Here is a 22,137-nt window from a genome sequence, read left to right as displayed (position 1 = left end):
TGTCAAAATGCAGTATTTTTGAAAATTCTGACGGCTCATAACTGTTGAAGGAAAGGCCATCTTTTTTCCTCTGTAATTACAAAACATTTCTACTCTATAAATGCCAATCAGAATGATCAACTCAAGGAGTTATTTTATTTCTACATCATCTTTTTCCTTCTAGTCACATTTGTATACACAGCTACCTTCGGCATTTGTCCATTTAGAAAGTGTATCAGGTAAATTTTTAACGTAGATTTAGAGGTTCAAGAAAATTTTAAAAAGAAAATTTTGGTGCATATAATAAAAGATGAAAAGAATACTGTAAAACAGGCTGTTCAGGTTCTTGTCACAAAATATTGTGTGATGAAGTCATTCTGGTGGAATGACTAACTGAATGTGAATACAAATTTCCTTTTTGTCTTTAGAAATACTATCAAATTTCCTTTTTGTTGTTAGAAATATATTCTTTACTCATCATTATCCTGAGTTTGAGAAGACTTAAGATAACTGAGAGACAGTTTAGGTGTTGTCATCTGACATTTCATTTATATAATAAACTTCACCATGATTAGATTTTAGAGTAGTGGTTCTCAACTAGGGTGATTTTGTGTCCCCTTGACCACCCAGGAACCTTGGCTAATGTCTGGAGACATTTTTGATAGCCATAACTTAGCGGGATGGCACTACTGGCCTGCAGTAGGGTAGAGGACAGGGATGCTAAACATCCTGGATTGCACACACAGGATGGCTCCTACAACAAAGAATTATTTGGCGCAAAATGTCAATAGTGCTGAGGTTGGGAAACTCTGCTCTAGGCTGCTACTATCTATCTACATTCATATTATGATTTGTCTAATGCTTGTGAAATATCTTCCTTGGTCAGTTTTCATCTGTCATCATTCTGGGTGAAAAGTGAAAAATTCTGAATTCTCAAGTGTCCAATGAAAGCCTGAAAGAAACCAACCAACCAAACAAAAAAATTACAAAGACAGTGTCTGCAGACTTCTTCTATACTTCTGGAAAGATGATGCAAGACACTGGGCAATGCAATAAGAAAACTGAAGGATGATGTAACGTCATGATTTACTTCACTATTTTATTATCCTTCTAGGCTATTCTATCCTTCTTTTATATTTTCATATTATTTTAGTCTTTTTTAGCATAGTTGGAAATAATGAATATGGATAAAGTAATTTCTAGGATGATGAAATAGTAAAATATTTAAGATACAGAAAAACTAAGATTCCATGTCGTATCTTAGATTTACAAAAGTTTCCAATAGATACAAATCGTAACTGAAAAATAGAAGTCTTATTCTGCTATAAAATAAGCAAATTTCTTTTCTTTGAAATAAAATTTCTTTTAAGAAAGAATACAGTCATCAAATATCAATTCTTACAAAGAGAACTGCTCAAAAAAGAGACTCGTATCTTTTAAATGCAGAAAAATATATATGCAGAAAAGGATAATTCGTTTTCCGAAAAGTAGTGGTAAATGCCTTACTGAGAACACAGCTATGAATCAATAAATTTCCTAAGTGCAATATACCAGGCTGCCTCTTGATGCTGCTGTTACTGTTAATGGGATAGGGGTGTTTTGGACTTCTTGGCCCAAAATTCATTGGCTGGTTTATCTATAGCCAACAAGGCCAAAGAAAAAGTAATATATTTGGAAACACCAATGAACACAAACATCTTCTCGTGGCATTGACATCTTTGCCCTTGAGAAATCAGGGAGAGTTAATGGTTCTTGAACCTAGATAATTATACTGTGGTTCAAAAGCTATGGCCAAGATTAGACAACTAGATCAATATTTAAATTCCATCTTACATACGCTCTTTCCTGGGGAACCTGGGATAACATGGTGAAGACCTGCTGTTTTCTCTGCTTCCAAGCTCAACTAACAATATATTTATGCAGGCATACCCTGTATTATTGTGCTTTGCTTTATCATACCTCACAGATATTGCATTTCCAACAAACTGAAGGTTTGTGGTGGTATCCCTATGTAAAGGAAGTCTCCTGGCACTATTTTTCCAAATGCATGGCTCATTTTTTGTCTCTGTGTCACATTTTGGTAATTCTTATAATATTTCAAGCTTTTCATTATTATTATACATTATGATGATCTGTGATCAAAGATCAGTGATCTTTGATGTTACTCTGATGCAGTTGGGGGTGCCATGAGCCAATTAAGATGGTGAACTTATTCGATAAGTGTTGCATGTTCCGACTTCTTCACCGACCAACCTTTGCTCCTCTTTCTTCCTCCTCTCAGGACTCCCTATTCTCTGAGACACAACAATATTGAAATTAGGCCGATTAACAACCCTACAATGGCCTCTAAGTGTTCAAGTGACAGGAAGAGTGCCACGTCTCTTGCTTCACATCAAAAGCTAGAAATGTTAAGTTTAGTGAGAAATGCATGTCAAAAGCCATACAGGCCAAGGCTAGGCCTCTGGTGCCAAACAGCTAAGTTGTGAATGCAAAGGAAAAGTTCCTGAAGAAAATTAAAAGTGCTACTTCAGTGAATGAAGTATGAGAAAACAAAACAGCCTTAATGCTGAAATGGAGAAAGTTTTAGTGGTCTAGATAGAAGATCAAACCAGCCACAACTTTTCCTTAAGTCAAAGCCTAATCCAGAGCAAGGCCGTAACTCTTTTCAATTCTATGAATATTGAGAGAGACGAAGATGCTTCAGAGGAAAAGTTTGAAGCTAGCAGAGGTTGGTTTAAGAGGTTTAAAAAAGAAGCTGTGAAGCAGCAAGTGCTGATGGAGAAGCTGCTGCAAGTTATCCAGAAGATCTAGCCAAGATAACTGATGAAGGTGGCTACACTAAGCAACAGATTTTCAATGTAAACAAGACAGTCTTATAATGGAAGAAGATGCCATCTAGGACTTTCACAGCTAGAGAAGAGAAGTTAATGCCTGGCTTCAAAGCTTCAGGCTGACTCTCTTGTTAGGGGCTAATGCAGCTGGTTAACTGTAACGTCAGGTTTTGAGAGGACTGACTCCAAATCTGAAAGAAGTTCTATTGTGGGCAAAATGCTATCAAATAGCATCACATGCTGCAGAGAAATCTTTCACAAAAGGAAGGGTCAATCAATGTGGCAAACTTCACTGTCGTCTTAAAGAAATTGCTGTAGCCACGCTAACGTTACTTCAGCAACCACCAGCTTGGTAAGTCAGCAGCCATCAACACTGAGGCAAGACCCTCCACCAGCAAAAAGATTACAACTTGCTGAAGCCTTGCATGATCATCAGCATTTTTGAGCAATATTTTTAAAGTATGTACATTGTTGTGTTAGACGTAAGGCTATCACACACTTTACAGATGACAGACTATTACACACTTTACAGATGACAGTATAATGTGAACAGAACTTTTATATGCACTGGGAAACCAAAACATTTGTGACTCTATTGTGATTTCTGCTTTAGTACAGTGGTCTAGAACTAGACCACTCACAATACCTCAGAGGTATAGCTGTACTTCAGTCTCAACTTCAAGGTTATCATCTCAGAGAGGTCTTTCCTGAACCCAATATATATATATTTGCCTTTTCCCCACAAATCCTCAGTTAGTTATTCTTAGCTCACTATTGTTTTTTCCTTCCTGGCACTTAATGTGATTTATACAGCTGACCCTTGGACAATATAGGGGATAGGGGCAACTGATCTCCTGTACAATTGAAAATCCATGTGTAAATTTTGACTCCCCAAAAACTTAACTACAAATGCCTACTGTAGACTGGAAGTCTTAACAGAAATATAAACAGTTGATTAACACTTACTTGGTATATGTACTATACATTATATTCTTACAATAGAGTAAGACAGTGAAAATAAAATGTTATTAAGAAAATCATAAGGAAGAGAAAATTCATTTACAGTACTGTACTGTATTTACTGATACTATACATTTATTTTGTCTTTTGGCCGGGCATGATGGCTCACACCTGTAATCCTAGCACTTTGGGAGGTAGGGGAGGGAGGATCACTTGAGCTCAGGAGTTCGAGACCAGCCCAGGCAACACAGTGAGACCCCATCTCTCTCTTGTTTTTTGTTTTTTTGAGACGGAGTCTCACTCTGTTGCCCAGGCTGGAGTGCAGTGGCGCAATCTCGGCTCACTGCAACCTCCATCTCCCAGGTTCAAGTGATTCTCCTGCCTCAGCCTCCTGAGTAGCTAACAGGCATGTGCAACAATGCCCGGCTAATTTTGGTATTTTTAGTAGAGACGGGGTTTCACCATATTGGCCGGGCTGGTCTTGAACTCCTGACCTCGTGATCCACCCGCCTCGGCCTCCCAAAATGCTAGGATTACAGGTGTGAGCCACCTACCCCATCTCTTATTAAAAAAAAAAGTTTGGCCGGGCGCGGTGGCTCACGCCTGTAATCCCAGCACTTTGGGAGGCCAAGGCGGGCGGATCACATGAAGTCAGGAGTTCAAGACCAGCCTGACCAACATGGAGACACCCCGTCTCTATTAAAAATACAAAAATTAGCTGGGCATGGTGGCGCATGCCTGTAATCCCAGCTACTCAGGAGGCTGAGGCAGAAGGATCACTTGAACCCGGGAGGCAGAGGTTGCAGTGAGCCAAGATTGTGCCATTGCACTCTAGCCTGAGCAACAAGAGCAAAACTCCATCTCAAAAAAACAAAAACAAACAAAAGTTTATGTTGTCTGTTTACAAGATTAGTTGTCTGTCTGAAATAAGGGCAACTGCAGCTGCAGACCTCAATATATGGTACACATCAAGCAATTCAACTTTTGCTTGTAACGTCATGACGTTTCTCTGCTTCTTGAGAGTACCTCTAGCATCACTAGAGGCACTCCTTACAGCCCTCATAGTGTTATTCAGGGTTCACGGTATTGCACTAAACATGATGAAAAATATCCAAGAACTGTGAGAGATCACTTTTTACTGCAATAAACCATTTACTGAAGTGATGAAGTACTCATGTAGAGATGATCAGCATTACATAGCGTTTTGTTTTGTTTTGTTTTTTGAGACGGAGTCTTGCTCTGTTGCCCAGGCTGGAGTGCAATGGCGTGACCTCGGCTCACTGCAACCTCTGCCTCCCGGGTTCAAGCAATTCTCCTAACTTAGCCTCCCAAGTAGCTGGGATTACAGGCACATGCCACCACACCCGGCTTTTTGTATTTTTAGTAGAGACGGGATTTCACCATGTTTGCCAGGCTGGTTTTGAACTCTGACCTCAGGTGATTCACCCGCTTCGGCCTCCCAAAGTGCTGGGATTACAGGCATGAGCCACTGCGCCCAGCCTACATAGCATTTTAAGTGGATATATGCAATGCTTGAGCTTACTACAATAGCAACAGGAGGTGGCTATGAAATTATTACAGTAGTACAGTATGTACTACAGTTAATTTTATGCAGATACAATTTAATACTGCATCTTTATATATGTTTGCATTTCTCTTGACTATGAGTGGTACCATGTATGGTCTGTGTTTGTGTGTGTATGTTTTGATAAATTTTAACTTTTTATAATAGATTTGTGTATATTTTATGGTTGTAAATGATAAAATAGACTTGTATCTATACATATTTTATGGATTCATGACATACCTAACTTCAATTTTTTTGATACTTCTGGACAATGTAGTTTATCTCCAAGTTTTTTTCAAATTGTCACAAATCTCCAAAAAATTTTCCAATATATTTATTGAAAAAAATCCACATGTAAGTAGACCAGTGTAGTTCATATCCATGTTGTTCAAGGGTCAACTGTAATCTTATATTTCTGCTTTTATCTGCTTAATGTCTGTTTTCACAGTTAGAGTGCATACTCAATGAAGGTCTGTTTAGTTCATGACTTTATTACCTAGTGCCTTTCCCAGTGCTTTACACATAGTCGGCATTCAATAAATATTTGTTAAATGAATGAAGGCAAGCTAGGGCTTTAAAAAAGCAGAGGTGCAGTAAAAATATTAGCATATAGAGAACTTAATTCTATTGCAATATTGGTCCTAGAGTTCATAGTATCTATGCCAGTAAAATATATGGATCCTTTTCCATAGAGAAAGTATCTACCTAAATCCACAGATTATAATTGATACTTAATAAACTCAGTGATTTGCCTTACCAGTCCTGCGTGGGAATAGCTAAATCCTGCTTCTCGGGATACAGACCAATTGGCATGCTCTTCAATCACTGACATATCTGGGAACTTTACCACACTGCTGAACCAGTCAAACTCCAACTCTAAGCATGGAGTTTCCTAAGAGATGGAAGAAAAGCTATTATATATACATAAGAGAGAAGGTTTGACTGCCATAAAAAATATCTAATTTATGACAATAAAAACCTTACTTTATTTGGATTTGATCCAGTAACACCAATAGGGTTCAGCAAATCTTCTAATCCATGAGGTACTGGCCAAAGATTCAAAGCCATTTTTCCAGATACTAGAGTGTCTGTGTAATCAAACAAGTTTATATTTCCCCATGCCAATGGACAGTGTTCCTTAAAAAACAAAGAAAAATATTCACTAGTCTAAATTATAAAACACATTTCAAAACACTTTTCTTCCCCAGAAAGGAAAATTCAACAATCATCTCTATAATAATGGGAATATAATATCTAAAAAAAAAACATTGATTTTTCAAGGTTTAAGCCCATTCTTTCCTTTTTCCCCATTTGAAATTACATGTATTTTAATTATAAATAGAAAATATGAACCAAAGCAAGCATGAGATATTTGCATGCAATCCCTGTTATATAGTCACTTTGCATTTTTTAAAATGGTATCAATAAGAACTCAAAACATATTCATCATAAATTCCTGAAGCTCTCCCAAGGTATTCTTCCATGATACATTTATTAGAATTTTAAAAATAGGTTTGATTTATTATTATTTTCTTAAATATAAAATAACATCCAATTTGTGAAAAAATTCAATCAGCGGTATAATCAGGAGTTTTTAAAGGTAACCATAATTGTTCCTTCTGAAATACTTTACCTCTTTAGCACCCTTTCGGCCTTTAACAGAGCAAATGGAAAGGCAAAGTCGAGCAGCACGAGGAAGATCAGGAATGTATATATCATAATTCAGCCATTCATTCCACCTATGTAAAATTTTAAAGAAAAAATAATACATCAAGAAAAGTCTTCATCAAAGTATATAAATGACTCCTACAAATCACGAAGAAAAAGATCAACCAAACGAAAAACAGGAAAGAGATTGATTGGAAAAGGCACTTTATAAGGTCATATTCAAATAGTTAATAAACATGAAAAGGGAGTCATTGTTAGTCATACAGAAAATGAAAATTAAAATCTCATGGAGATATCACTATACATAAGAATGGCTAAACTATAAAGGCTGATGATGCCAAGGGGTGGTAAGGTTATGCAGTAATAGGAAATCTCATACACTAAGAGTATTGGGGTATAATTTGTTACAACCAATTTGGAAAGCATAATCTAATAAAAGTGAGCATATGTATTCCCTGTGACCCAGCTCCAATTGTAGGAATAAAACCACAGAAATGTGTGCATTTGTTAAAAGCAGAAGACATGGGTATTTACTTTGTGACTGAACTATACAATTATGATTTGTATACTTTTATGCATGTGTGCTACATACGTCACTAAAAAACTTATTTATATTTATAATATATATTTATATTATATAATATACTATATACATAATATAAATATATAAATATATATTTATTATTTCTATATATTTATATATATAATTTTGCTCATAAAAGTCAAACAAAAGGAAAACTAAAGGTAAAATAAGATTTCCTATTATGATTACATTTAGTTACTTTTATACATAATATAGTTTTATCCAAAGGAATCCACTAAATAAATCAGTAGGTAAATAAAATGATGGATACATAAAGTATTTGAATTGAAGAATAATTATTTTATAAAAGGTAATAAAACTTCACATTCATAAGGGAAGAATAAAACACTGCTACAAAAAGTGAACAAGATAAAAAATTATTTGAATTTTAATGATAAATTCCCTCAATTTACTGGGTGCTACATGTGAAATTATGTCTGTCTTTGGTGAACATATTTGTAAAGAACCACATACAATAAACAGTTTTGTATTTTAAAAAAACATTATAACAATGGATAAAGAGTATGGGCTCAGAAATCAGACTGGAGTAGAATCTTATTTCCCCTTTTTCACTAAGTGTGTGACCCTTGCTTTGTCTTTTGCCTCCTCTATGAAATGGGACTAATAATAGTACCTACCCTCATAAGGTTGATAACTATCTCATAAAATTAAATGAGATAACACAAGCAAAGGAATTAGAATAGCAATTGTCCCATGATAGAAGCTCATATGTTAGACAGTAATTTTAAAAACTTTTCAAATGTCTTATCATTCTGGTCTAATCTTGATTATAAATAAAATAATTCTTAATCAACAATAAAATAGTATAACAATTCTATTTTTAATTAGCCAACTAAGTAATAAACGTCATCAGTAAAATAAGTTCCATTTATTCTAGCATTTTTGCTCAAGTATGGATAAAGATTTTTAAAAATATGGTCTATTTATAGAAACAAGACACATTTAAAATGGGGAAATGTGGCAAGAATTCTAAAGGTAAAAGAAAAAACAAATGTTATTATTATTATTTTTTTTTAGAGATAGGGTATTGCTATGTGCCCAGGCTGAAGTGCAGTGGCTAGTCACAGGCATGACCAAAGTGCATTATAGCTTCGAACTCCTGGGCTCAAGTGATCCTCTTGCCTCAGCCTCCCTTAGCCTCCTGAGTTGCTGGGATTTCAGGCGCATACTACCATGCCCAGTAACACATATAACTGTAGAAACATATAGAGAAAAATATTATGGGACTTAAGTCCGCAATGATTTAAAAAAAATTAGGCTGGGCATGGTGGCTCACACCTGTAATCCCAGCACTTTGGGAGGCCAAGGTGGACGGATCACCTGAGGTCAGGAGTTCGAAGCCAGTCTGGCCAATGTGGCAAAACCCCATCTCTACTAAAAATGCCAAGATTAGCTGGGCGTGGTGGTGGGCGCCTGTAATTCCAGCTACTCAGGAGGCTGAGGCAGAGGTTGCAGTGAGTCGAGTTTGTGCCATGCACTCCAGCCTGGGCGACAGAGCAAGACTCCGCCTCCAAAAAAAAAAAAAGAAAAGAAAAATTAAAGATATATTACTTTAATGTACCAGACTTTTTATTATTCCTAAATCTTTAGAAGTGCTCATAAATTAATAAGAAGTGTTCTATACTCTAAGAGAGCTATGTCCTACAAATCTACTTGTTCAGCCCTATGCTAACAAAATAAAGCATATTTCTCTTTTCTTCTAAAGTCCATCCATCTCACAACACACAGACACACACACATATACACATGCTCAACTAAGTTCTTTATTTCTAGAAAATGGTTGTGTGTGTGTATACAGTCCAAATTGACTCTGATTTTGGGAGATACTCGTAACATTTACGAAGAAATCATAAAGCATCTAATTTAGCATAAAAGAAGCACAGATTTGAAACAAATATTTAGTAAGAATTTTTAAAATCTACTTTTCTATCTTTTTAATAACTTCATATTCATTTATCTGATTTTTGTTTTTGTAAGCACAGAAAAGTTTAAAAAATTTACTTAAATTTTCACACTACCATAAATACTTCACCTTTTAGACTACAGAATGCTTAAAGACAAATATAGTCCTTTCTAAATAGCTATTTTACTAACATTTCAACATTTTAATCATATATTATTAAATAAGTTTATCTTTTACTTTTTTTTTTTTTTTTTGAGTCAGGGTCTCACTCTGCCCCCTAGACTGGACTGCAGTAGTACGATCATGGCTCACTGCAGTCTCAACCTCCCTGGGCTCAGGTGATCCTCCCACCTCACCCTCCTGAGTAGCTGGGACTATAGGTACACACACCACCATCCCAGGCTAATTTTTTGTATTTTTGGTAGAGACTGTGTTTTTCCATATAGCCCAGGGTGGTCTCAAACTCCTGGGCTCAAATGATCCATCTGCCTTGGCTTCCCAAAGTGTTGGGATTATAGGCGTGAGCCACCACGCCCAGCCTTTTACTTTTATAAAGCTAGTTTAACTTGTGGTACTTGAAACAGCTAGCTAGGATAATTCTATCCAGTATTATTTTGGGGTCTTTGCTTGGGGCTTGTTGAACTCCTTGGATTGACGGGTTTATAGTTTTTACCAAATTTGGAAAAATTCTGGCTATTATTTCCTCAAATGTTGTTTTTCTTTTCCTCCTACAACCACCCCACTAATCAGTGTGAGGCATACCAGTATGAGTGGGATATAAACTCTTGTTTTAGCAAGAATTTAAAAAGATCCTGGCCAGGCATGATAGCTCAGGCCTGTAATCCCAGCACTTTGGGAGGCCAAGGTGGGTGGGATCACCTGAGGTCAGAAGTTCAAGACCAGCCTGGCCAACATGGTGAAACCCCCCTCTACTGAAAATACAAAAAATAAGCTGGGCGCAGTGGCATGCGCCTGTAGTCCCAGCTACTAGGGAGGCTGAGGCAGGAGAATCGCTTACACTTGACTGTACTCCAGCCTGGGCCACAGGGTGAGACTTCAACTCAAAAAAAAAAAAAAAATCCTGAAGTTGTTTGTTGTCACAATCTCATTTCTGACCTGAATGATACGTTTTCTGACCTACAGTGGTTTAGGTAGGCTGAGGAACTATCTTCCTTCCCTGTGGCAGACAAAGCTACCATCTCTTTTAACTTTACCTAGGCTCTAAAAGGGTGGCCATCTTTAGCAACAAGACCAGAACTTTTTCTTGAATGTCTTAGAACTCAGTCTAAATTCATTATGAGATTTACTTCTGGAGGAGTCACTAGTTAGCTCTATTGTTATTTTATCATAAAGTCCAATAACAATTTGAGTTCTCTTGAAATATTACTGCTATTACGTTCAGGGGTACTCTTATTCCCAAATGATTGTATAGAGAGAAGCAAAGAAATGCAGGATAGTGAGCTATTGGATTATACTACTTTTTATTTCTTCATCACATCCAGGCAGTAATAATTTAAAATGTTCCCCATAACTCCCTCTCCCATTAACAAATTAATTTGCTACCAAAGACCCTTTATTTGAAAGCCATAAATATCTATTCTTGGGAGTGATTTGAAGGAAACTGCCTCAGGGTAGTTTGGTTATGGAGTTGCTTGCCAACTCTTACTTCTCCTTCATGTGAATGATGATGGAGACAGGAAAAGAATAAAATGCTAGGTTTTTAATCTAATGTGGGGAATGATTAGCATACAATTATAACCATAGTCTGTTCTCTCTTTGATACAATGAAAAGAGACAATCAGAAACTATTCTGATAAAACTTTAGACAGAATCAAATAATCCTGTGACTGATACTCATTTGACAGAAAGTCTTGCTGGTCTATATGTACATTTCTGGTAATTTATTAATATATAGCTTGTATAAAGCTAATGATGTAAAATATATATATTTTTTGAGATCAGGTCTCACTAAGGCTGGAATGCAGTGGCACGATCATAGCTGACTGCAGCCTGGAACTTCCAGGATCAAGCAATTCTCCTATTCTCCTGTCTCAGCCTCCCTAATGGCTGGGACTACAGGCACATGCCACTGTGCCTAGCTAATTTTTTTTTTGAGACGGAGTCTCGCTCTGTTGCCCAGGCTGGAGTGCAATGGCACAATCTCAGCTCACTGCAACCTCAGCCTTCCAGGTTCAAGCGATTCTCCTGCCTCAGTCTCCCAAGTAGCTGGGATTACAGGCGCCCGCCACCACACCCGGCTAATTTTTTTTATTTTTAGTAGAGATGGGGTTTCTCCATCTTGGCCACGCTGGTCTCAGACTCCGACTTCGTGATCCACCCGCCTCAGCCTCCCAAAGCGCTGGGATTACAGGCATGAGCCACTGTGCCTGGCCAGTGCCTAGCTAATTTTTAAGAAAAACTTTTTGTAGAGATGGGGTCTTGCTTTGTTGCCCAGGCTGGTCTAAAAAAATATACTACTTTTATGGATCACACTGCTAAACACTAATATAACCTTTGGAAATATAAATCTATATACTTCCTTACCTGGGATTGGAACAAGGTACTCTTTGAGTGTTCACATTGTCACATAAGGGTTCTCCTCCATGGTAGATACCTGTTCGAACATAGATCTAAAAGAAAAAAGTATGTATATACTAATGTATACACTCAACATACACATATGCACACACTCGATAGAATCAAATATAAAACCACGGAATTTTTGTTCAGATATAGCTTGGTTCTCCTTTTTTTCACATATGTAACACGTTAATACTGATGTAGAGTCTTCACCAAAATTAGTTGCTGCCTTCATCCACTAATAACAATGGAGACATCAGACTACTAAAACGTAAATATAGGCCCACAATCCCCTTAAGGGAGGTATGTAATTCAGAGTTTTTCCATATTTTAGAAAGCTAAATTGGTACACGTACTTACTAAATACTACTTCCTTAGCTGGTGAAGCAGTACCTCATAAAGACATTAATATTTCTTTAATAAGATACCAGAATTTTATACTAAGTGGGGTTAATAAAGATTATAAAAACCCTCACTTAAGGTTGGCCCAGGTCTTTCTGCCAAACGAATTCTGTAAAACTTTTGATTTTAAGAGCTAGAATTGTGAATATTAGAATTATTAACAAAGGACTGTGAGCTGTATAATAGCTAAGGTAGATGGAAGCTCAAGTAAAATTCTTGATATATTTTTACATTTGGAGATTTGCATGTTCTCCTAACCATCTGAAAACATACTACAGGTCAACAGATTACTGTATAGTTCAAGAAAAAGGTTATCTAAAATAATTTCTATAAAATAATAACCATCAGCATTTGACTTTACCTTATCAATGTCTCGAATATTTACATTCACGTAGGTTGCACAAAGAATTTTTATTCTGAGTGCACTATTTATAACCCAAAGGGATTTTGTAGATGTTTCTCCATTCATATATGGTGTAGCTGTGGAAATGCGTCTGGAATAAGATGGCATTGTAAAACAGTCCATTGGCAGTTGAGAATAAAGGCTTTCTTTAGCCATCAACATCAAATTGGGCATCCTCCCAAGCATTATACAGCTTCTTATATACTGTAAGAGATTAAGGGGGCGAGCCATTTCCTGTAAGGTTTTTCATTTTAAAAGTAACATGTAAGAGTATTATGACTATTTACATATTAATCTGCAAAGGTGATAAAAAATTAAACATTATAGACCACATTTATTAGTAGTTCCTATAACATTTAAAATACTAACATTTAGGATTTAGGTTGAAGCACAAGATCAATCAAACACTTCTGAATATAAATTGCACGAAAGAAAAAAATTAAGGTCAACTTTTGAAACTGTAGTTCTACCCTTAACTGGAGGCAAAAAAAGGAATTAAAAACAAGGATCACAGGATACTCATTATGAAAACATTGTATATGAATGATAACAGAAAAGTAATATCACTTAGGACGCCTCTGTCATTCAATCTATTAAGTCATACTGATGTCCCATCCAAAGGCTGCTGTTCACTTGCTTTTTTGTCCAAACATTTCCTGAGAAACATTAGTTTTGCTAAAATTAAAACAAAAAACCACAAATAGTGGAGACCAGTAACATTATGGATATTTACAAAAAATGTTAAAATATACTGGTCTGAATTTTGAAATGGTAGTTAAGACAGAGATTTTTAATATAAATGTTACTATATACACATTATTTTCTTACCCATAAGCCCCACTAGAAAATAAGCAACCTGAAGGCCAGGCCCAGGTTTTACTTGGTTATGTAAATTAGTACTCGACATATGCTTGGCACAAACGTAGTTGCTTCTTATAGGTATTTATTTAATAAACAGAAAAAGAGAGTAGGAAAGTATCAATAGTATATCTTAACAGTAGGTCATGGATTTTTTGAAATGTCTATTTCAATTCCATTCCACAGCCACTGGTTGGAGGGGATAAAAATCATGAAATAGGCTGGGCGCAATGGCTCACGCCTGTAATCCCAGCACTGTGGGAGGCCAAGGCAGGAGGATTGTTTGTGCCCAGAATTCGAGACCAACCTGGACAATATAATGAGACTCTGTCTCTAAACAAACAAACAAACAAACAAAAATTAGCTGGGCATGGTGGCACATGCATGTGGTCCCAGCCACTTAGGAGGCTGAGGTGAGAGGACTGCTTGAGCCTGGGAGGCTGATGCTGCAGTAAGCCATGATCATACCACTGCATTCCAGCCTGAGAGACAAAGCGAGACCCTGTCTCGAAAAACAAACAAACAAACAACAACAACAACAACAACAACCCCATGGAATATCTATATTTGGGAGCTAGAGTAACTGCCAACATTTTCAGCCTCTCGAATTAATCACAGAATTAAAAGAATAAGCTTACAAACGCTATTTACTAATATTACTTATCAAGAAGTATATCCTAAAAATAGATACTTGGCCGGGTGTGGTGGCTCACGTCTGTAATCCCAGCACTTTGGGAAGCCACAGAGAGCAGATCACGAGGTCAGGAGATCAAGACTATCCTAGATAACATGGTGCAAAACCTGTCTCTACTAAAAATACAAAAAATTAGCCAGGTGTGGTGGCGGGCGCCTGTAGTCCCAGCTGCTCGGGAGGCTGAGGCAGGAGAATGGCATGAACCCAGGAGGCAGAGCTTGCAGTGAGCCGAGATCGCGCCACTGCACTCCAGCCTGGGCGAGAGTGAGATTCCGTCTCAAAAAAAAAAAAAAAAAAAAAAATACAGATACTCATCCTCAATGTGATTACTTTTTAAATTAAAAATTAATATTTTGAAACTTGTTACTCACCTTATACTGACTCAGAGGATATTTTTCTAGGAAGTATTCATCACATCCACACACTTTTAAAATATACTTGCCCTGATATTCTAAAACACAGAGTTTTAGTTGTTCAGAGGATAGCAACATACTTCGAGTTTTTTTCCTGATTGCTTCAGCAATTACTTGTTCTGGTACACAGTCATGGTTGATTTTCAGAGTATACTTCTGCTTGTCATTATTTGGAGAAACTATTACCCAGATCACCACTATTATTTGCCCTATAACAGGAAAACATTAGATGCAATCACCATCTCTCTTTCATTTTTCAAGGGAGAAATTTCAACAAGTATTCACTATCATTACTTTATCCATATCAGAAATGCTTTTTAATCAGCCCAATTAAAACTAGGTAAATATCAGGTAGAAACAGAAAATGTTTATATCTGAGCGGGCTGCCAGATCATTCCCAAATCTCATGTTTTATGACAAGCACACAAAACTGTGATATGTGGGTCACAAGTACCTGAGACCAAGCTAATTTCCATTCTAAACTGTATGACATACTTCATGGGTACCGCCCCTATGAATAGTGATTCATGATGGTCTCAAAGGTTTGACAGTGCCTAAGGTGGAAGTTTTTGGTAACTATGGGAAGTAAAGAAAGAACCAATGGAGGTTTAAAGATGTTCAATTAGAATGACAGAAAATGTGAGGGAGGAAAGGTAAGAAAATTACGAGGGGAGAGGAAATGGATTGTCTAATTTTCTCCTTTTAAGATTAAGCCAGGAGTCCAAAAAAGAAGAAAAGAGAAAGATGAAGAAAACGGGAAGACAAACTATTTAGAGAGGTTTGGTTGTTCACAGTACATTTCTTTCAAGTTGTCTATATGTTGAAAATTTTTCACAAAAAATGTTCGGGAAAATGAAAAGAGCATTAAAATATATGCTAGAATAGAAAAGAATTTTGAAAGATCTTATGTTGCATTAAACTACTTTGAAAAATACGAATAGTAATAAGATGTCTTAACTTATTCTACTAACAGAATTTGATATTTAATAGTGTGTGAGAGTTAACTCAAATTGATAATTTTACTGTTACCCTGAAAAATATAGATATTTATCTGATACAATGACATGCATTTTGAAAACAATATAGTTTAGTTTCTTGTTCCCTTAATTCTAGAAACTGATATATTAAATATCAAAAATCTCCCTATATATTATCACCCATGATCAGAATTACTGCATTTAATACTTAAGAAAATTACTTATTTTTTTCTGGTGTATTTCTGATATATAATAACAAGAATGTATAAAGTTTTCCCAAAATTTCATAAAATGTTTCTATTTATAGTTTTTATTTATGAAAAGATAATCAGCTCTAATTCTGAATCCTAAAAAATAGTAAATTTCAAACTCATACTTCTTCCGTTTTATAGACAATTTACCAAGAAATCAGTATCATATTCACACAAAAATTCAACCAATAAATATTGATTGTACATAATTTCTATTTAGCACTCAACTATATCTTGTCAGTATAAGCAGTCCCTGCCTTCAAGAAGCTTACTATCTAGCTGGAAAAAAAAAAAAAGACTATACAAAGATATAGGCACAGGTAGAAGACTGCACTATAGTAATGATTAGAGTAGATTAGTCATTTTCTTACCTTTATCTAATTTATTATATATGTGCTTTGGCAATTCTGGTGAAGATTCTACATTTGGAGGATAGACATACATTGCTCTACTATGAGGTGAATTGAGGTCCCTAAGATCCACAGCTTCTTTACAAACGTTCAGAATATTTCTTCGGAAGTCCTGTACTTCTGGATCTTTAACCATATCAAATTCACACACTGGCATGCCGATAGCAAAACCTTTAATAAAATTACATAAAGAATATAACATTCTATTACATACACAGTATGAACATGTTTTTTTTTACAAACGGGGAACTCTGTAGATTTGGAAGATCACAATAGAGTAAAAAAAGTACCGCTAGGTTAAAACAAATTTTTGATGAATGCATATATATTAAAAGTTGACAAAGTCCTGAATATTTTTAATATATAAAAAATAATATATTCAGCAATTTAGAGCAAAGGCAGCAAATATTCCTATCAATCATTTTTAAAAGAATAACAAAACTGAGATATAACAAATCTAAGTCATCCCACAAATGACATTTCTTAAATAAAACCTTATGGAATAATATCAAGGTGTTAAAAATAGTTCCATAGTTCGATAGTAAAACATACTTTAGATTTATAATGATTTTTATTTAGAAAGCTATTTAAGATTACGAAGGTATTGGTTTAGACAGAAATATTTTAGAAAGGGACAACAGTTAAGCTTCATGGTTATTTGCATTTTAGAATAGGATATTGTATCATACCAATTTCTCGATTGAGGATCTTTTCTTCACGGTTGCCTACTGGTTCAATTACTTTTAAAAAGGGTTGAAAAAGCCGAAGGTCACAAAGTCGTCTTGTTTCATCAAAAAATTCTTCCCTTTCTGCTTCTTGAGTAACACTTACGAAAATGTAAGAAGATTCATCTTGAAGAAGTTGATGGAGGGGGTATTTTCTTGCTTCTTTAAATAGTTCATGCTTTATGGTTATTAATGTAGCCTCACGGAGGCATTCTAAAGTCACTATCATTCCATTTGGTAGTAAACATTCTACTAGGATTCTTGGGGGCATCAAGTGGATGCCCCACAGTTCACCTGATGATGGTCGTGGAGGCATTGTTCTGATTCTTTGCAAGTTTTACATATAAAACTACTTTAAGGAATTAGATGTATGGTTGTCCCAAAGCAGAAACCTAAATCAAAGAAGGAAAACATATGTTAAAAGAGACACAACTACAGAAGAATACATTTATAACACTGCTAAAATGTAAAAACTCATTTTCCATAGTTTGACTTGATTAGGCTAAGTAGTAATAATTCATCTTAAGTATTGTAATCTAGACTGTTGCTCTAAATTAGGCTACAAAGAATTTATTTCAGCAGAGATTAGAAAAACCATTTGTATTTAATTAAATTTAATAAAGTCATTTAAGAAAACACTATATTTGAGTGGATTTTCTAAGGTTTCATCAAGACAGAGATGAGGCTATGGGAAGAATGAAAAGTAAGTTGCAATTCAACCCAAAATTCCCATTGCATATCACCTTTATCATTCTCTTCTATCTTACGGAAAAACAGAATTTAGGCCAGAAACAATCTTTCAGATCATGGGTCCACTGCTCTTATTTTAAAATAAGTAAAACCATGCCTAGAGAAGTCAAATCCTTTTCCTTTTTCACTCCCTGCCCTCAACCTGTAATAATGAGAAATTTTATGGCTTAGTCTTTTTTCTTTCTTAAATCAATCTTTGTAATTTTCCTTTTTCTTTTTGTATTGATTCTTATCTAGGTGATATCTTAGACATTCTGTTCTTAAAGTATGATTTAGGTATATAGTCACAATATTAGAAAGTGTCATCAATGAATTTTCCTTGAAGTATGACGATGAATTTGTAATGATCTATTTACTTTCTCAAATAAACCAGTCCTAATACTTCTGACTGAAATGAATCTACACATAAATAAGATCCATGACTCTCTCTGTTAGTGCAATGTTCCAATCAGTTTGTAATATTTTAAGAACTATTAAGTATTATTATGAGTTGAAGGCCCTTAATTTTTTTAGACATCAACAATCTTGGGGGGTCTTTTAGAAGATGTTATCAAAATCCATAAAACACAAGTTTACTTCTTGCTGTTTATATTTTCTTTTACTCAGTGAGCGAAACTGTAAGAGTATGTCAAAAGGCAAAGTGAGAGATACCAAATAAGAAAAAAATGAAAGTTAAGCTAGAGACATGAATCAAAAAGGCCCAGATAACCTACTATATTTGATTAGTCTATCAGATATTGTAGGTAAGAGCTATAAATGACACTATTTGCTTATGCACCAAAAGTGCATTGGTGCTGTCCCCAGGACTATGTTGGATGTGGGAATCTAATGATGAATAAGATAGACATGGCCCTTGCCTTCACAAGACAAGGCAAAGAATATGAAGATTATGTGTATGCTGTGTGTCGGGTAATTACATTCACACTTACAAAACAGAATAAATGCTATCCTGGAGAAGTGCCAGGTTCTATAAAAGCACATAATGCGGTCATCAAGTTTGGGGTGGGACGGTTTCCCATAGTAGGAAACATAAACTTAATCCTTTAAAGATAAGTGGCTGGGCATGGTGGCTCACACCTGTAATCCTAGCATTTTGGGAGGCTGAGGTGGGCAGATCACGAGGTCAGGAGTTTGAGACCAGCCTGACCAACACGGTGAAACCCCGTCTCTACTAAAAATACAAAAGTTAGCTGGGCGTGGTGGCATGCACCTGTAATCCCACCTACTCAGGAGGCTGAAGCAGGAGAATCACTTAAACCTGGGAGGCAGAGGTTGCAGTGAGCCGAGATCGCTCCACTGCACTCCAATCTGGGCGACAGAGCGAGACTCCATCAAAAAACAAAGAAAAAAAAAAGATAAGCAAGAGTTGAACAAACACAACAAGAAAGAAGAGAGGAAACCTGCCATCCCTGACTCCTCTCTCCATCTCACACCAATCAACATCTAACCCACCAACAAGCTTCGTTAATTCTCTTTATTCTGTCTACATTCTTCAAATACCACTCTTAGTACCTTGGGCTGGCCATCAATATTTCTTGTCTGGACCACTGCAAAGGCCTAAATGGTCTCCCTGAATCGATGCCTGCCCCCTATAATCCACCTCCACCTCATAGCCAGTGTGACTTAAAGAGAGCAAGAGGGCCTAATTTGATTAGACATTTATGCTGTACCCATTCTTGGTTGCAAACAAATAATTATGGTATGCTTCAGAGTTATAACACACGAAGGATGTGAAGAGTAGGAACAGCAGAAATTATTAGCCTTTTTAGCCCCCACGAAAATACAGAAATTAACAGGAAACAATGAAGAATATAAGAAAAATATTTTTTGATAGTTGAAACTATTTTTCTTCAAACTTATAAAAGAGATCCACTGAAATTATAGAATTTAAAATAATTGTCCTTTTTCCTACATGTCAAAAATTTCATTGGCTAGTAAAAAGACCAGATGGATCAATCTGTATGAACAATTATAGAAGTGACTTAAATTTTTCTAAGCCTACAAAAAATCTGAAGAATGCAAGGGAAAACACCAAATGACTACTTTTAAATGATGACATGCCTGCATAAAAAAGTTCAAATGAAAACAAAACCAAAACCACAAGCCACACAAAAACAGCAGCTGTGTTTATGATTTTTCTCTGCTGAATGGCACTGACAGGTCTCTATTATGGAACTAGCGGAGCAACTATTTTATATAATAAATAACAACCCACAGGGAACCCTCATATGTTCCCTAAGTATTACCAAGAAAGAAACCTAGTTACTATAGTAGACAGATCACTGGTTTTATTCCTTATTCTACTGTAGTATATTTATGGGTAATTAACTATTAAATACTCAAGACACACCCTTTTCATTAAGAGAATAAATGTGATTATGGTAATAAAACACTTGTTGATCCTGGAAGGCAGGCACTGGTTGACATTCTGGTAGACAGAATGACAGCTTTTTTATTTGTCAGATGGTTTTTGTCTTCTCATGCCAGGCCTTATTCTGTACAAACCATTACCCCAGGGTTCACATAAAGTGTAGAAGTGGCAAATGGAACTAACATTTGCTTTTTTAGTATGTACCATGTACATGGGTGGGCAGTAACACTTTTGAGGTAGATATTATCATTTTACATATGAGAAAACTGAAGATCAGAAGTGAAGTCACTTGCCGCCAATAAATGGATTTTGAATCCAGGTCTAGATTATTTTAAAGCCCATATTATAACCATGCTGTTATTTGGACTTCAGTTATGGCCAGGCAATATTCCCCAGTAGTGAATAAGAGAATGAGCTCTAATTTGAATCTACACTAGATTCAAATTTTGGCCCCCTTAGTCAATAGTTGTATGGCCTTGGGTAGTTTAATTTATCTCAATGAATCTCATTTTTCCCATTTGTGAAATTGGGATAATAATGGCATCTACTTCATTGGACTGTTGTGAAGATAGATGAAGTGATATATGAAAAATATGTAAGCACAGAGATCAGCACACAGCAAGCACCTAATAAATGTTAAACATTAGCAATAAACTTGTAAAGTATTGCCAACATTATCTTTTCAAGCTTATTAGGAATTATACAGTGCTGGCACCAGATGGGGTAGGAAACGGTTTTTGTTGTTGTTTTTTTTTTTCACCGAGAAGGCAAGTAAATAAGGAGCTTCATAAAGAAGTTATATTTCAAGTGCTAATACCTGAAGGTGGCAAGGCTCACACACAAGCCTGGAAGAGTACTGAGTGGCTCAGATGCCGGTGCTTTCCCAGCTGCTTCCAGTTCCCCAGATTCCCAAGATTCCTATTGAAATGTTATAGCTATCTACAGCTTAGGTGTCAGAAATCCCTTGTTATCTGTCTCTACCCTGTGTTTTTTTTTTTTTTTTTTGAGAAGTACCTGCTTAATGTCAGGCTCTAGGCTAAGTATGGCACAAAAACAAAGGTTAAAAAGATGCCTTCCCTTCCACAGTTAAGGGTCTCATAGTTTACTGGGGAACGACTTTAACAATGTGATAACTGTTACAAGATAGAATATGAACAATGGAAAAGCCTAAGGAGATTAGGGAAGGCTTCAGAGAGGTAAAGTTTCAGTAGAATATTACAGATTAAAAATTTCACAGAAAGGGTATGGCCTGATGTAAGAGAGCCTACAGACAAGTGTTCTAGGTTGCCACAAGAGAGTGTGTATAAAGTCAGACCATGAAAGAATGCGGCCTGTTCCTAGCAATACAAGCTGTTTTTCATTACTTGAGTCTAAAGTGCATGGGAACAGGTGGAGTATGTGACAAAGAAGGAGAGGCAAAAGGTAGGTAGGGGCCAGATGTAAAACCATGTTAGAGTTTGAATTTTATGTTGTACACCGTTAGTAAAAAGGAGACTCTGGGCTGGGGGTTGTGGCTCACACCTGTAATCCCAGCACTTTGGGAGGCTGAGGCAGCAGGATCCCTTGAGCTGAGGAGTTCGAGACCAGCCTGGGCTCAAGACCCCATCTCTACAAAAAAACAAACAAATTAGCTAGGTGTGGTGGCACTATGGTCCCAGGTACTCAGGAGGCTGAGGTGGGAGGATCATTTTAGCCTGGGAGGTCAAGGCTGCAGCAAGCCGTGATGGCACCACTGCATTCCAGCCTGGGCAACAGAGCAAGACCCTGTCTCCAAATAAAATAAAATAAAAT

At 36.3% G+C, this 22,137-nt stretch overlaps 1 protein-coding gene across 2 annotated transcripts in view; it reads right to left on the bottom strand.

The window, feature by feature from the left end:
- The window catches only part of PIK3CA (phosphatidylinositol-4,5-bisphosphate 3-kinase catalytic subunit alpha), an 84,863-nt gene that overhangs the window by 18,320 nt on the left and 44,406 nt on the right, over positions 1-22,137 (bottom strand). For both annotated transcript variants that reach the window (XM_034957744.3, XM_055110704.1), the window contains exons 2-9: positions 17,190-17,617; positions 16,462-16,671; positions 14,821-15,071; positions 12,856-13,101; positions 12,057-12,142; positions 6,971-7,076; positions 6,322-6,474; positions 6,095-6,229 (exon numbers count right to left, since the gene is read on the bottom strand). In XM_034957744.3, the coding sequence (XP_034813635.1) occupies positions 6,095-6,229; positions 6,322-6,474; positions 6,971-7,076; positions 12,057-12,142; positions 12,856-13,101; positions 14,821-15,071; positions 16,462-16,671; positions 17,190-17,541 (1,539 nt within the window). In that variant the 5' untranslated portion in view covers positions 17,542-17,617. The remainder of the gene's footprint in view (positions 1-6,094; positions 6,230-6,321; positions 6,475-6,970; positions 7,077-12,056; positions 12,143-12,855; positions 13,102-14,820; positions 15,072-16,461; positions 16,672-17,189; positions 17,618-22,137) is intronic.

The sequence above is a fragment of the Pan paniscus genome, chromosome 2 (assembly GCF_029289425.2).
Source record: "Pan paniscus chromosome 2, NHGRI_mPanPan1-v2.0_pri, whole genome shotgun sequence".
NCBI lineage: Eukaryota > Metazoa > Chordata > Mammalia > Primates > Hominidae > Pan > Pan paniscus.
The sequence above is the reverse complement of the archived record's forward strand: the minus strand, read 5'-3'. Positions and strand labels throughout refer to the sequence as shown.